The sequence below is a fragment of the Abramis brama genome (genome assembly GCF_963993115.1).
Source record: "Abramis brama genome assembly, chromosome: 1".
In the NCBI taxonomy this organism is placed as follows: Eukaryota; Metazoa; Chordata; class Actinopteri; order Cypriniformes; family Leuciscidae; genus Abramis; species Abramis brama.
The window spans coordinates 8,437,905-8,453,826 of NC_139963.1; the positions used below are offsets into that span (position 1 = coordinate 8,437,905).

Genomic DNA, 15,922 nt, shown 5'->3' on the forward strand with positions numbered 1-15,922 from the left:
CCTTATAAATTATGATTAAATAAAAAATTAGGCTACATTTAATTTTCCTAAAAACTAGTTTTGTAATAGTAATTTAAATCGACCCTCATATGCATAAAGCAAAACACACACACAAACACTAGGTTTAGGTTTAGGGTGGACATTTATGATGATGTTTTAACTAAAATCACGTTTTCAGATTAAGGGGGTATTTACACAACACCATTTTCAACTAAAAAGGAAAACAATTAACACTTTAGAATACTGTTCCTTCATTAATGAATAATTACACAGGAACAAACGAGTAACGAATTATTAACATTCTAGTAACTACTATTAACTAACAAGAAACTCTGATTAACAAATTAGTAAGTAATAGCGCTCAGATGAATGTAGTAGTTCACTATTAGCTAGTCAAGAACTACTATTTTTCATACCTCCCAGAGAACTACTATCTACAGGTTCATAATTAACATGAATAATGCATAATTTATAATAAAAGGTAATGGTAACCCACTAGTAATGACTCAAGTATTACTACATCATTCTAAAGGAACTACTAATTATTTGGATCAGTATTCTAAAGTGAAATACATGATAACAACCTAATATTGACTGAAGTCATTGTAAACTTTTGAGATTTTTGTAAGATTTTGAATAGGAATTCCTTCCAATGGATTTGGAAACACTTTAGTCATTACTAGTGTGTTCCCATGATCTTCACTTTAGAATACTGATCCAAATAATTAGTAGTTCCTTTAGAAAGATGTAGTAACACTTGATTCATTACTATCCAAAACCTTACAAAAGCCTTTAAAGCTTACAATGACTTCAGTCAATATTAGGTAGTTATCATGTTTTTCACTTTAGATACTGATCCAAATTATTAGCAGTTCCTTTAAAATGATGTAGTAACACTTGATTCATTACTAATGGGCTACCATTACCTTATATTAAACATTGTGCATTATAAATATTTATTAACCTGTATATAGTAGTTCTTATAGTCTTCAGTGAGGTATGAAAAATAGTAGTTACTGATTAGCTAATAGTGAACTACCACATCCGACTGAGCGCTATTACTTCGTTAATCAGAGTTTCTTGTTAGTTAATAGTAGTTACTAGAGTGTTACTAATGCATTACTCATTTGTTCCTGTATAGTTATTCATTAATGAAGGAACAGTATTCTAAAGTGTTACCGGAAAACATTGTATGCGTTTTGGCAGTTCATTTACACGACACCAGCGTTTTGTGAGCCTGAAAACACAAACTTTCTCTGTGTAAACTACAAAAACACGGCCTGCATCTGAAATCACATAATAGTAGGCAAAAACAGTATGTGACAAAAGAAGTATGTCTGAATTCACGGTAATTATAAAAGAGTAGGCAGAAAGTCCCGGATGAGATTCTGAAGTGTGTGTATGATGGACACTTTACTATCCCATGAGGCCACGGGAGAGGATTTGTGAATGACAAACCTTAAAAAACATAAAATAACTATGAAATGCATCTAATTGATCATTAAATCTTAAAACATCAACCAGATTTGTTGTTATTAATCTAAGACAACTTTAATCAAACTTTACCATATAAAAGATATAAAAGGTTGCAGTATCTACTTGCCTCTTGTAGTTTCTGCCGTTAAATCAACAGGGTTTTTTATTTCCTTTCATTTCAACTTGGTCTTTCTTAGAAGTAATTTCCACAGTTTGATATTTTCATTTTAGACCTGATATAGAAACGCAAGAAGAAAGTGAAGAACTGAATGAAGTGGAGAAACATCAGCATCAGACACCTCATCGATTCATAAGAGGAAGCCTGAAGAGACACATGAGGATCCACAGCGGAGAGAAACCCTTCATGTGCCACGAGTGTGGAAAGAGCTTCACACAGACAGTAGATCTGAAACCCATCAGTGTCCTCACTCTGGAGGAAGATCACTGAACTGTGAAGTTTCAGCATCAGTCCTGAAAACACACCTGAAGATTCATGCAAACGAGAGCAGAAGAGCCGCAGAGAAACACTACTGAGAGATCTCACGTGTGCTTCCAGTGGGAAAGCCTTTTCTAAAACCACGACCTGGAGCGCCACCAAAGAATCCACACTGGAGAAAAGCCCGACAAGTGCTTCCGGTGTGGAAAGAGTCCATCCTGGAAAGAAGCCGTTCCTCTGCCATTCATGTGGGAAGAGCTTCAACCAACCAGCTTCTCTAAAGACTCGTCAGGAAAAGCATTGAATAGAGTTAATTATTCAGACGCTAATTATTTCTGATGTGATGTAACTGTTGGGATTTGATTGGCGTCCCAATCAGGAATGTCTGTGTTTTTCCTTCCACATCCCTGGAGAAAATTACAGGCTGCATCAGCAGAGTCATGTGGATACTTAATTCATGTTTGATTCAATATCTTTGAGTTTATATGGAGGTATTATTAGAAATGTTTTTTTTTTTTTTGTAATGAACATTCATTAATGAACATTTGTGCATTCAGGCTTTTTATGAAGGTATTTATTCTGCTTAAAAACAATTACATCACCACCAAACCACACTGAGACTATGAGAAGAAAGAGAAGAACATCCAAAAATCATGTTCAAATGGGCCGTTATAATGACAGTGTCCCCACCCTTGAGAGCCACCAAAGGGCACTCAGACTATTGTCATTCCCTCACAAACTACATTTCCCATAATTCACTGCCCGGACTCTTTATCCATTATCACATTCACCTGTGTCTCATTATCTTGTTTAACTCACCCCATATAAGCCTGTTTTTTTCATTCATTATCTGTGAAGTCTGTTTTGTGTTCATACCGCACTTCTGATCATTCTCTCTGGTTTCATTGTCTCTTGGAGATGTGCCTGTCTCTTGGATTCCCTTTTTTTGCCTCTGACCCCTGCCTGTTTGGACTGCCTTCTTGTGCTTGACTCTTTGCCTGTGTTTGATTTACAATTCTGGATTACTCAAACTGCATTTGGATCCTCAACCTTTGTGTCTCAGAGCAGTTTGTGACAGACAGCAACAGGTTTCTGAAGCATAACGTTTTTTTTCAAAGTTTATTTGACTCACAATGTTGAATAAGACAATGTATGATTGTAAATATTACATGTAAAATGATATAGATTTCCAGATGGTTTGACTGGCTTATTACTGCAGTGAATCAGCTGTTGCTTTACATATAGAGATGGTATAGGAACTAGAAATACTGAAATTTGACTTTTTTTCTTTCTTTTTTTTTACAACTTTAAACTGTATATTTTATTGCTGTGAAATGCCACAACTTTTCTAGATGCTTTTCTTTTCTGAGAAGTAATTATATTTCTGGTAATACAAAGTAATGTTAACACTGACAACATAAGTCTATTATTTCACCAGTCACTTAAATGTTAGTTTTTATATATTTAAAGGTGATTCATGGAGAACTAAATAGATTTTCTTCCACTGAAATCCTTAATGCCTCTCTATGAGGAGACATGGATTACTGTATATGATGTTTAAAGGATAACCAGTCAAAACCACAACAACAGGAAAACTACTTGTATTAAATAAGGCATCTGTTGCATCTTATAACAAAAGTCAATCTGTAGTGTACAGTGAGCTGAATGTCCATGAAATTACCACAAATAAAATGAAGGAAAGCCTTGAATTTTTTTGACCAACAAATTTGATGTAGTTTTAATCAAGTCAAAGACTGTCAGTCCTCTAACATGATTACTGAACTTTGGATGTCATTGTTCATGATTTGACACAAACTCTGGGTTGTACGATCTATAAAGGGATAGTTCACCCAAAAATGAAAATTAGTCCATGATTTACTCATCCTCAAGTCATCCTAAGTGTATATGACATTCTTCTTTCAGACGAATACAATCTGAGTTATATTAAAAATGTCGGAATATCGGAGACCGTTGTCATGAAGTGTTTTTCAGAGAAATTAGTATGTGAACAGCGTGTTTCATATATATCTGTTTTTGCCCTATTTGAACCTTTTTAATCCGTAGATCATGTGGTTTTGACAGAAAGTTTGAAAGGCGCTGCTATATATATATGTAGGAAATGTGTCAGCATCTCCTCCGCATTCCAGAGTCCATTGTGACCCCCCTTTGGAAAAGTGAGAAGAAAAAGACACACTGTGTGTGTGTTTGTTTGTTTGTGTTTGTCACAGGATTCCCTCTCCCAGCCTTCGCATTTGAGCTCTGACATTTGAAACGTGGAGTTCAGACACTGTGATTAAACAATGTCATACAAAAACATTCTATCCTTTAAAATAATTATTGTGCTAATTAAACTAAAGTATACATGATATGGTTATAAAATAATATCTTGCTAATTTAACTAAAGTTGAAAAACATTCTATTCTTTAAAAGTATATAAATTAATTGCTTATAATATAATATAAAATCACAGAGTGGTTCTCTCTTACAGCACCACCTGACGGTCTCTGACTCCTTTATTCAGCGATCAGAATGAGACATTGTGTTAGGGCAAAGTTTAAATGATATCTTTATAAAATGTTTTTTTTATTATTATTATTTTATTTTATTAAATTCAATACATTATTAAAAGTCTTAATAAAAAAGTCTCTCAAACAGAGGCCCGCGTGACAGAGCCACTAACTAAAGTTAAAAACATTCTGTTCTTTATAAGTATATAAATGAAATGGTTATAACAAATATCTACTGAAACCAATTGTTTTAGATAAACAAAAATAATAAAATCCATCTTACATAAATCATTCTATTCTTTAAAAGTATATAAATTATATAATATAATATAAAATCACAGAGTGGTTCTCTCTCTCTCTATCTCTCTCTCTCTCTCTCTCATTTAAAAGCATCACCTTTAAAGTTTAAATTAGATCTTTTAAAATTAAAAGACTGTTTAAATTAAATCTTTAAAGTTTGAATACATTCGTACCTTCTATTTATCTTTTAGAAGACTTATGTATGATATAAATGATTTTGCTTAAATTTAACCCATTGTATTATTTTTACTTAACAATGTCTGTTCAAAAAACTTTAGATGGTTGAAAAACTGTACTTATTCGTCTTAAATCTCATTTAATCTATTTTTTTTTTTTTTTTTTTTTTTTTTTTTTCATGCAGGGTTTCGATTTTTATGGTGGGGGATTTCCATAGCTATAATGAATTTTGTACCGTACACCTAAACACAGAAAACTACATTTGTACATTTTCAAAATGAAATAAATAAATATTTCTAAGCTGTTTTGAGTGCGTGCACACACACGGTTAAAAAATGAACTAATCTCTATTTTAAATGTAATTATTATTAATAACATATGTTACTAAAATGTAAACAAAGTTTTAGCTAAATAAATATATGAATAAAAACACCTTACAGCCCCAGATCCTTCAGAGATAAACCACAGTGTGAACTGAAGCTTCAGGAAACATCAGACCAGATGAGTCTTGGGGGACAACGTCACAGTAAATCTAGTCTGCTAACGCCTTTTCAGAGTACATCCAGAGTTTATACTAAATTAATTTAAAAGCATAACCTTAAAAGTTTAAATCAAATCTTTAAAGTTTTATTAAAATCATATCTTCTATTTATCTTCTAAGAAGACTTATGTAATGATTTTGCTTAAATTTAACCTAAGGTATTATTTTTACTAAACAGCGTCTGTTCAAAAACTTTAGAATGTTGAAAAACTGTACTTAGTCGTCTTAGATCTTATTTATACAAAAATATTTCAAACAGTATTTTTGTCCATACAACATTTTGTCAAAGTTTGTCACAATGTTTTGTTGTTGTTTTTAAGAAATCCGAGGACTCCACATTGCTCTTATTTAGACTAAGTCTGTATCATTTGGAAAATCACCACACAATTTCAGAGACGCAATGCGTGATAAGTAAAGTTTGTCTTGAGCGAATATTTAATTTTACTCGTCTTAATTCAAAGTATAAGTATAAGATCGTATAAGATCATTTTAACTTGTATCTCCCGAACTATCCTTAATCAGTGTGGAATCACACAGGGTGAAACCCTTTACTGAGAATATACTATCTACTCAAAATATATGTAGAAGTTTAAATCCGGTGTTTAAAATCTGTCTGGTGGCCGCATGAACAGACTTTGGGCAGAGCTATAGCAGGAAGCATGCCCCTTTGACCTCCTCGATTTTGTAGGCTTTTTTGTTTTTGTTTTTTTGTTAAAGACCCTACAAGTTAGTCCTCCCAAAAGAATTTCTCCCATCTAGCGGTGAAATTCTATTTTGCATTTAAACAAATAGTGCTCTCTAGCGCCTTGCTTTTTCAAATGCGGTAGCACATCATCGAGTTTAACTATACATGTTCTACCGTTATGCTGCCTATATAATGATTTACACAGCCAAGCAGTACAAAAAAGCTTGTAATTTAGACCGTAACTTTGACTCACCCGTCGAGAAGAAAGCAGGCAACTTCCCTTTCAAAGTCTTTCTCCTTCATTAGCTCTTTCCACCTGGGAGAAGCTATCCCGATATTTATTTACATCCCGATAAATTACATTTTTGCTTTTTGGCCACGAGGATTCCTTCTCCTGTGGCTCGGCATAAGTATGATCCAGCATTATATTGTACCGTGCAGCCTTTTCAAATTTGTCTGGGACAGTATCAACGCCTCTCATATGGTCTAGCGGTTAGGATTCCTGGTTTTCACCCAGGCGGCCCGGGTTCGACTCTCGGTATGGGAAGTCAATTTTTTTTTATATTGTCAACAAAATTCAAGTTATTCAAGTTCATCAATAATCATTTTTAGTTATTCATAGTCTTAGAGGCCTACACGGACTGCAGAAACAAGCACAAGATATGTACAAACTCATAAATGCTGTTTCAGTACTGAATCATTTTCACAAATACAATGTTGTTGGTCCTTTTGAATGTGCTGTTGACTATAGTAGTGTTGATGATGAAACGTGTTGAGTTAGGCTAGCGTTTTTTGTCCCTCTCTGTTATTATAGTGTTTCAAGATGGCGGAACGACACGGAAGCCTCCTTGGACTTACCCGCCCCATGTAAATAAAGATAAGAAATGTTTCGCTTACGAGGATAAGTCAGATCATTGGCAGAGGTCATTTTACACCCATGAGGACATATTTTATGAATACAGACAATGATTTTAGCTAATAAAATACCATTTTTTCAACGAGCGAATCTACACATGAGAAGTAACTTCAGGGGTCAACGGCTTAGGCCCGTTGGTTTAGGTATTTGTAAAAATCAAATACTGTATTACACTTTTCAAAGTTACAATAAAAAGACCTGTTGTGTTCTGACACAAGGCCATTAACTTGTTTTTATAAATGTATTTTGCTTATTTCTACAAATATCAACCTGAAAAATGAAAAATCAGAAAAAGAAGAAAAAAAACAGTGTTTTAAAATACAACTAAACCATGATAATGTTTAGTTTCGATGTTGATGACTAAGCTTCTGGCATATAGTGCAACCACGCAACAAGAAATCTAATATTGGTGTAATCTTTGCTAGGTCTCACTCACGACACACAACTTTGTAAATAAAATAAAATAAAATATTATGGAAGTCATTGTACTGTAATTTAACCATATTTTATTGATTAATATTATGGCTTCATGTTGATTTAAAGTTTTTAATTGTTATTAACTAATACCTTTATCTTTTAACATCCGGCACAAAATGAAAGAGATGTATTATTTGAAAAAATAAATAAATAAAAAAAATAATGGAATGTTCACAATCACTATGTGTCCAAAACAGTATGCTTGTAAATAGTTGTGCAAAGTTCCACACCCTATGGACTAACTTTAAAAAACAAAACAAAAATACACATACATAAATATATATATAACATACACAAATCATTTCTTAACTAAGCAACTGTTTCTTAAATTATCAGACACTCACCGCACTGATGTTAACATCACCATATATTGTGTTTTCTACCATGAGTGTAGTAACTATTGTCCCACCATTCTTCTGGGCAATTGTTAAGTTAAGCTGATTAGGGTTCTGAATTAATGGCTGTCCCAATGATGTAGAAATATTATGCTGTTGTCACAGGTCGGGGTGGACTTCCCCTCCCCTTCACAACGTACCACCTCGAGGAGTTACCCAGAGACACGACAGACCAGACAAGATAATATTCAAAAAGCGTATATTTTATTTAATTAAAACAAGTCCAATCTTCACTTAAACCCAGCAGATTGCTTGGGTAGTTCACCCAACAGCTCCTCTCGACCGGGGGTAAACAATGGGGCAAGTAATGGCAAGGTTTCGCACCGTGGTTCCTCTCCAGCCGGACGTAAGTAATAAGGCGGATACTGATACCAATTCACTTAGTAACTCCTCTTCGGCCACAGGTAGATAATAGCTCAGGCACTGGCAGGGGTGTCGCGCAGCAACTCCTCTTCGGCTGGAGGTAAATGGTAGCTCAGGCACTGGCAGAGGTTTGCACAGCAACTCCACTTCGGCTGGAGGTAAGTAATGGCTCAGGCGCTGGCCGGGGTTTGTACAGCAACTCCACTTCGGCTAGAGGTAAGTAATGGCTCAGGTGCTGACAGGGGTTTGTACAGCAACTCCACTTCGGCTGGAGGTAAGTAAGGCTCAGGCGCTGGCAGGGATTTGTACAACAACTCCACTTCGGCTGGAGGTAAGTAAGGGCTCGGGTACTGGTAAGGTTTTGCACGGCAACTCCTCTTCGGCTGGAGGTAAGTAATGGCTCAGGCGCTGGCCGGGGTTTGTACAGCAACTCCACTTCGGCTGGAGGTAAGTAGGGGCTCAGGCGCTGGCAGGGGTTTGTACAGCAACTCCACTTCGGCTGGAGGTAAGTAAGGGCTCGGGTACTGGTAAGGTTTTGCACGGCAACTCCTCTTCGGCTGGAGGTAAGTAATGGCTCAGGCGCTGGCCGGGGTTTGTACAGCAACTCCACTTCGGCTGGAGGTAAGTAGGGGCTCAGGCGCTGGCAGGGGTTTGTACAGCAACTCCACTTCGGCTGGAGGCAAGTAAGGGCTCGGGTACTGGTAAGGTTTTGCACGGCAACTCCTCTTCGGCTGGAGGTAAGTAATGGCTCAGGCGCTGGCCGGGGTTTGTACAGCAACTCCGCTTCAGCTGGAGGTAAGTAGGGGCTCAGGCGCTGGCAGGGGTTTGTACAGCAACTCCACTTCGGCTAGAGGTAAGTAATGGCTCAGGCGCTGGCCGGGGTTTGTACAGCAACTCCACTTCGGCTAGAGGTAAGTAATGGCTCAGGTGCTGACAGGGGTTTGTACAGCAACTCCACTTCGGCTGGAGGTAAGTAAGGCTCAGGCGCTGGCAGGGATTTGTACAACAACTCCACTTCGGCTGGAGGTAAGTAAGGCTCAGGCGCTGGCAGGGATTTGTACAACAACTCCACTTCGGCTGGAGGTAAGTAAGGGCTCGGGTACTGGTAAGGTTTTGCACGGCAACTCCTCTTCGGCTGGAGGTAAGTAATGGCTCAGGCGCTGGCCGGGGTTTGTACAGCAACTCCACTTCGGCTGGAGGTAAGTAGGGGCTCAGGCGCTGGCAGGGGTTTGTACAGCAACTCCACTTCGGCTGGAGGTAAGTAAGGGCTCGGGTACTGGTAAGGTTTTGCACGGCAACTCCTCTTCGGCTGGAGGTAAGTAATGGCTCAGGCGCTGGCCGGGGTTTGTACAGCAACTCCGCTTCAGCTGGAGGTAAGTAGGGGCTCAGGCGCTGGCAGGGGTTTGTACAGCAACTCCACTTCGGCTGGAGGTAAATGGTAGCTCAGGCACTGGCAGGGGTTTGCACAGCAACTCCACTTCGGCTGGAGGTAAGTAATGGCTCAGGCGCTGGCCGGGGTTTGTACAGCAACTCCACTTCGGCTAGAGGTAAGTAATGGCTCAGGCGCTGGCCGGGGTTTGTACAGCAACTCCACTTCGGCTAGAGGTAAGTAATGGCTCAGGTGCTGACAGGGGTTTGTACAGCAACTCCACTTCGGCTGGAGGTAAGTAAGGCTCAGGCGCTGGCAGGGATTTGTACAACAACTCCACTTCGGCTGGAGGTAAGTAAGGGCTCGGGTACTGGTAAGGTTTTGCACGGCAACTCCTCTTCGGCTGGAGGTAAGTAATGGCTCAGGCGCTGGCCGGGGTTTGCACAGCAACTCCACTTCGGCTGGAGGTAAGTAGGGGCTCAGGTGCTGACAGGGGTTTGTACAGCAACTCCACTTCGGCTGGAGGTAAGTAGGGGCTCAGGCGCTGGCAGGGGTTTGTACAGCAACTCCACTTCGGCTGGAGGTAAGTAAGGGCTCGGGTACTGGTAAGGTTTTGCACGGCAACTCCTCTTCGGCTGGAGGTAAGTAATGGCTCAGGCGCTGGCCGGGGTTTGTACAGCAACTCTGCTTCAGCTGGAGGTAAGTAGGGGCTCAGGCGCTGGCAGGGGTTTGTACAGCAACTCCACTTCGGCTGGAGGTAAGTAGGGGCTCAGGCGCTGGCAGGGGTTTGTACAGCAACTCCGCTTCAGCTGGAGGTAAGTACTGGAGCCCGTGCTAATGGGAAATTGACAGCAAAGGAAGGGGATTACTCATCTCGCAGGACAGCATCAACTACTTGAGTGTCGCCTCTTTTTGGGATAGAGGGGAGGGTCGGGCAGGAAATCATTAGTCACGCTCCAGCACTCCGTCGCAGATGGCCACTTCCACCAACAGGGCAATCCTCCTATATCCACAGGACAACCGTGGTGAGTACCGGACTCAACAATCAACAACTGGATCTTCTTACCACTGAGCGATGATGGCAGCATCCACTAACAGAGGGCGTTTTCTCAATGTTCACAGAACCACAGAAATGTATACAGGTTTCAATCGTCAACGGCTGAGCCTTCTCTCCACAGGACAGCAGCAACAGCATTTAATAGCAGAGGGCAATTTCTCTATGTTCACAGAACAATCGTGGTGAATCGAAGACTTAACATCCAGCAACTGAATCTTCTTACCACAGAGCAGCGATGGCAGTATTCGATGGCAGAGGGCAGTTTCTCTATGTTCACAGAGCCACAGAAGTGAATACAGGTTTCAATCGTCAACGGCTGCGCCTTCTCTCCACAGGACAGCAGCAACAGCATTCAATAGCAGAGGGCAATTTCTCTATGTTCACAGAACAATCGTGGTAAATAGAAGACTTGACATTCAGCAACTGAATCTTCTTACCACAGAGCAGCGATGGCAGTATTCAATGGCAGAGGGCAGTTTCTCTATATTCACAGAGCCACAGAAGTGAATACAGGTTTCAGTTGTCAACGGCTGCGCCTTCTCTCCACAGGACAGCAGCAACAGCATTCAATAGATCTCTCATAAATCCTCTTCCACTCAGACGGGTTCGAGCTGCATTCCTGCACAGCATATGCTCAACACACAGCAGTTAGTTAATTTCAGTTTGACTTTCAGAACACACGAGTAGACGACTGGAGACCAGGCAGACATAAAACTTCAGTTTCCACACCAGTGCACAATTCAGTCACTTCAAATGATCACACGTGTTCACTTCACATTAGGCACTGCAACTCACATCAACTCACAGTGAATAGGGTCTCTTATCGTGGTCCCAGCCGACACTCTCTGCTCCACTGGCAAACTGTACATCCAAGCTGTGTAGACGGTTGACTATGGAAACACAACTGACATTGAAAAGTTTCAGAATAGAACTCACCGGACGCCGGGGCAGTTTCACCACATACTAGCAGGTGGCGAACATTACAGGCATAACTTCCTAATAGGACTGGCAGATAACACTTGTCTGTTCGTTGAATTCACACAGTTCAATCATACCACTGCGTCCCAGCTCTTCCTTCTTTACTCACAGTCCTCTCCGTTCTTTAACGATCTGCCCTCTCGTGTACTGCCCGATGTAATCAGTAGATCGACAACAACAGATTATACTCCAGTCTGCGTCCGCCCAAAAGACTTCTTACCCCAACACTCTAACCAAAAATTTTAAAAGTTGAAAAAATGGCTACGCAAAACCTGATGGAGAGCGACTCCCCGTCCAGTTCTGGCGATGTGGGGCACAAGTATCATCCGGCGTGTGATGTGTGCCACGGGCAAAGACTGTCGTTTAAGAGTTATGCTAGACAGTATGTTTAAAGATCATTTTAGAGGTCAAATGGTTGGCTTGATGCACAGGATCATTGATGCTGCGTGTGGTATGAAAAACGATTGTGCGCAGGATAGCAAACGTGTGACAAATCTCAAAAATGAAATGGATGTCGTAAGAGGCTTGATAAAGTCATGGACTGATGTAACGCCCATGTTTTTTAACGGTAAAGAGCCGAACGGCGTAATCCTCAGAAAAGTTCTGGATGTGTTGGGTGCATGTAGTGACGAATTTGAAATTGTCACTGGTGTCAAAAAATGCAAAAACAGACGTTGGTGAATTAGTTGAAATTCTGGTCAACTATAGCCTAGAGAAAGACATGATCACCTGCAGAGATTTTCTATTCTGGTTAGACCATCTGTAAATGTTGTTTTACTTTATGTCTATCATTTTCTTCACTACTTCAATGTATGAAAGTATAATGTTGAAATAAAAAAAAATTGTGAATGATGTGAATACCTGAAATTGTGTGGTGATTTTTCAAATGATACAACTAAATTCCCCGCTGTGTACAGAACAGAAAAAGGACATTTTGTGGTGTTGAACAAAATTTGATTTTGTTCTTAGCATCGGGTCCTGGATCATAGAGGGTATTTAATAAGTTTAATAAGATTATGTGTTCGGACGACTAGACACTAGTCATGGGATGTCCGGCAGAGAGAAGGGCTTGAGTGGTCACATTTTTATGTCTTCATCCAGAGCCTTCATCAAAAGTGCCTTTTCCCCCGCTTCGCAACGTAGCCATCCTCTTTCCGCCCCTCTGACAGCCGTAACATCGACCACCAAGGCATCCATTTCAGACCAAACGGAGGAGCGTGTGGGTTACATGGATATGTCTCACCAGCGACCTCCGGCTTGTCACAATCCTGGCATGCGTCGGGAACAGGAACGCCTTGACACCTTTCAGAATTGGACTCTTGCACCAGTAAGTCCAGCCGAGCTTGCCAAAGCTGGTTTCTACTACCTTGGCCATGACGACAGAGTGGCTTGCTTCAGTTGTGGAGGCCAGCTTAGCAACTGGGAACCGGGAGATCGTGCAGTATCAGAACACCAGAGGCATTACCCCAACTGCCGCTTCGTTCGAGGCAACCGTGCAGATAATGTACCTTTATCTAGCCTTTCCAATGTATCGGCAATGCAACAGTGTGAAGAAAGGTTGCTCACATTTGTCTACTGGCCCTCAAGAATAACTGTTCGACCAGACCAATTGGCTAAGGCTGGTTTTTACTATGTTGGTCGTAATGATGACGTGAAGTGCTTTTGTTGCGATGGCGGACTCAGATGTTGGGAGCCTGGTGATGATCCATGGGTAGAACATGCCAAGTGGTTTCCAAGATGTGAATACCTCTTGCAAGAAAAGGGCCAAGAGTTTGTTCATCAGATTCAAGCAAGATTTCCAAGACTATTTGAACAGCTATTGACTAATGGAGACAGCGACTCAAGAGAATTTGTGAGAGAACAAGAGAACAATCCTGTGGTGAAGTCTGCTTTAGAGATGGAATTTGAGTGTGGCCTGACGGCCCAGACAAATGAAGCTGCATCACCGAGTCAAGATCTTTCAGACTTGTCTATGGAGGAACAGTTAAGAAGACTTCAAGAGGAGCGCACATGCAAAGTTTGCATGGATAAGGAAGTGAACATTGTCTTCATCCCCTGTGGTCACCTAGTTGTGTGCAAAGAATGTGCGCCTTCTCTGCGCAAGTGCCCCATATGTAGAGGATTGGTCAAAGGCGCTGTCCGTACTTTCCTATCATAAAGTGAAGATATTCATCATCCAAGTAACAACAGTTTTTACATTTAACTTGATGAATAAAAACAAAGGAGAAGTTTATTATTTTCACTCAATCCAGTAACAAAAACTGTTTAAACATTACACGTTTAAAACACATGGGTGAATTGTTCACCATAAGTTCTGTAACACACATTTAGAAAGTAGCTAGGATGCGCATGCTTTAAGTTAATGTGCTTTAAGAATACTTTTGCGCAGGCTTTAAGTTAATTTGACCAACAAGATGTTAGGCTATTTGAAAAGTAAGTTAGTTAAAATTAAAACGTGATAAATATCGCATCATTACCGAATTCATAACTTCAATATAACTTCAATAGTTATCAAGCACCAGCTGATTTAAGTTTTTCTTCAAACAAAAGTAATTTTCTGATAAATCATCGTACACCTACACGTGTTTTGTTGTATGCACAGATTTTGAGGGTCGCTTATAGAAAGAGGCATCCTTGTCTTTATTTTTAAAAACATCGAATCAGAGAACAGAGAACCTTGTGCGGCATATCCGCATAAAGGGTTAAAATATACATTTTAGCGCTATTTAAAAACTAGGACGGTATAACGGTATATAGGACGGTATATAATATAATGTAAATGTCTCAAGTGAAGATGATGGTTTAAAACATAATTTTATCAAATCAAGCCAATTCATGTGAATCCTGTCGTATATGAACAAAGAGAAGACCTAGAGTTCACTAACATTACAGCTAACTGTAGGAAACAGATATCCGGGGAGAGTGTAAAGAAAACGCCATACAAAACATTACAATCACACCCGGCAATACGATAAGTGTTGTTTCAGAAGAAATGCAAAGATGTGCTTTTTACGAGCGCCCGCTCGACACGTGACGTCACATCTCCGCGCTGCTGTTTTGGCACGCTTTATGAAAGTTTGAATCGTTAGCGATGGAGCGCGTGAACACGAGCAGTGTGAGAGGATTCCTGAGATCTTGCGACGATCTGACTGAGAAGATTCGCTGTTTAATACAGAAGAAACTCGTCAAGACGTACTTGAGCAGGTGATATTATGCGCTTACGATGCGATGTGAACAGGGTCGTAGCTAGAGAATTGGGGGGCCCCCTAAAAAATATATTCATGCTGGGCCCCCCTTCACCAATATCATATACTGTATAGTAGATGAGCATGGAGGCCCAAATATAACAGAAGATGGTGATGTTGTTGTAAACCTTTATTTTAAAAGTTAAATGTTTATATAAAATCACAACTAATAAAAACTAACAAAAAGAAAGAAATAGTTGAATAATAAAACAAATTTTAATAAAGTAACAGCAAAATAATGTTTTTCCCATCAGTCTGTTATAATTCATAAATCAAAAAGTAAAGAATGTAGTCAAATTTAAAAAATAAAATCATTTATTGTCTTATTTTTTTAATAAAGTTAATATGGAACTGGTAATATTATTAAATAAATCTAATAAATGTATTCATCCAAGTACAGTGTGTTGTATTCATGTTTTCTTGATGTAATAAATACTTCATCAGCCGGCAGGTCAGGTGCATAATGCAATGCGTCGTGACTCATGTACATTTTTTAACTCTTATGTTAAAAAGAGAAATTTTGACCGCGTAATCATTCGGCCTTTGAAAAAGTGAATGTTTGAACTCTGGTGTATGCTAAATGAAAACAGGTGAACGGGTGTATGAATGCGTCTGCAGGTGTATCTAACCCTAACAACTAATGACCAACTTTATTTTTGCTATTGTACATACATTTTATTCTTCTAACTGTTTGTCTTTGGTTAGCACAGCTGGAGAAGAACAACAGGGAAGTTGGAAGACACAGTAGATGAACTACAGAATAAATATGGAGAGAAAACAGCATTAAAAAGGATCAAGTCCATAGTGAAAAAAATCAGAAAAAAGAATATCAAACGTAGGAAATATGTATAATTTACTTTGTTAGTAGTCAATATGTTTCTCAATCTTCAATAAGCTTTACTATAATGTTTACATGGTTTTGGTTGTGTATTTAATTGCTAATTTTTTTAACAGATGGTGACGTTCAAACGCTGAGCGTTCAAACACATTCTGGAAACAT

At 39.4% G+C, this 15,922-nt stretch overlaps 1 protein-coding gene across 1 annotated transcript; it reads left to right on the top strand.

Annotated features, from left to right (window-relative positions):
- Positions 1–12,725: 12,725 nt before the first annotated feature.
- LOC311080869 (putative inhibitor of apoptosis) lies at positions 12,726–13,835 on the top strand (the record flags this gene model as incomplete). The annotated part of the gene is made up of 1 exon (XM_084111048.1): positions 12,726–13,835. One exon carries the CDS (start codon positions 12,726–12,728, stop codon positions 13,833–13,835), a length of 1,110 nt encoding a protein of 369 aa, XP_083967174.1.
- Between the last annotated feature and the right edge of the window lie 2,087 nt (positions 13,836–15,922).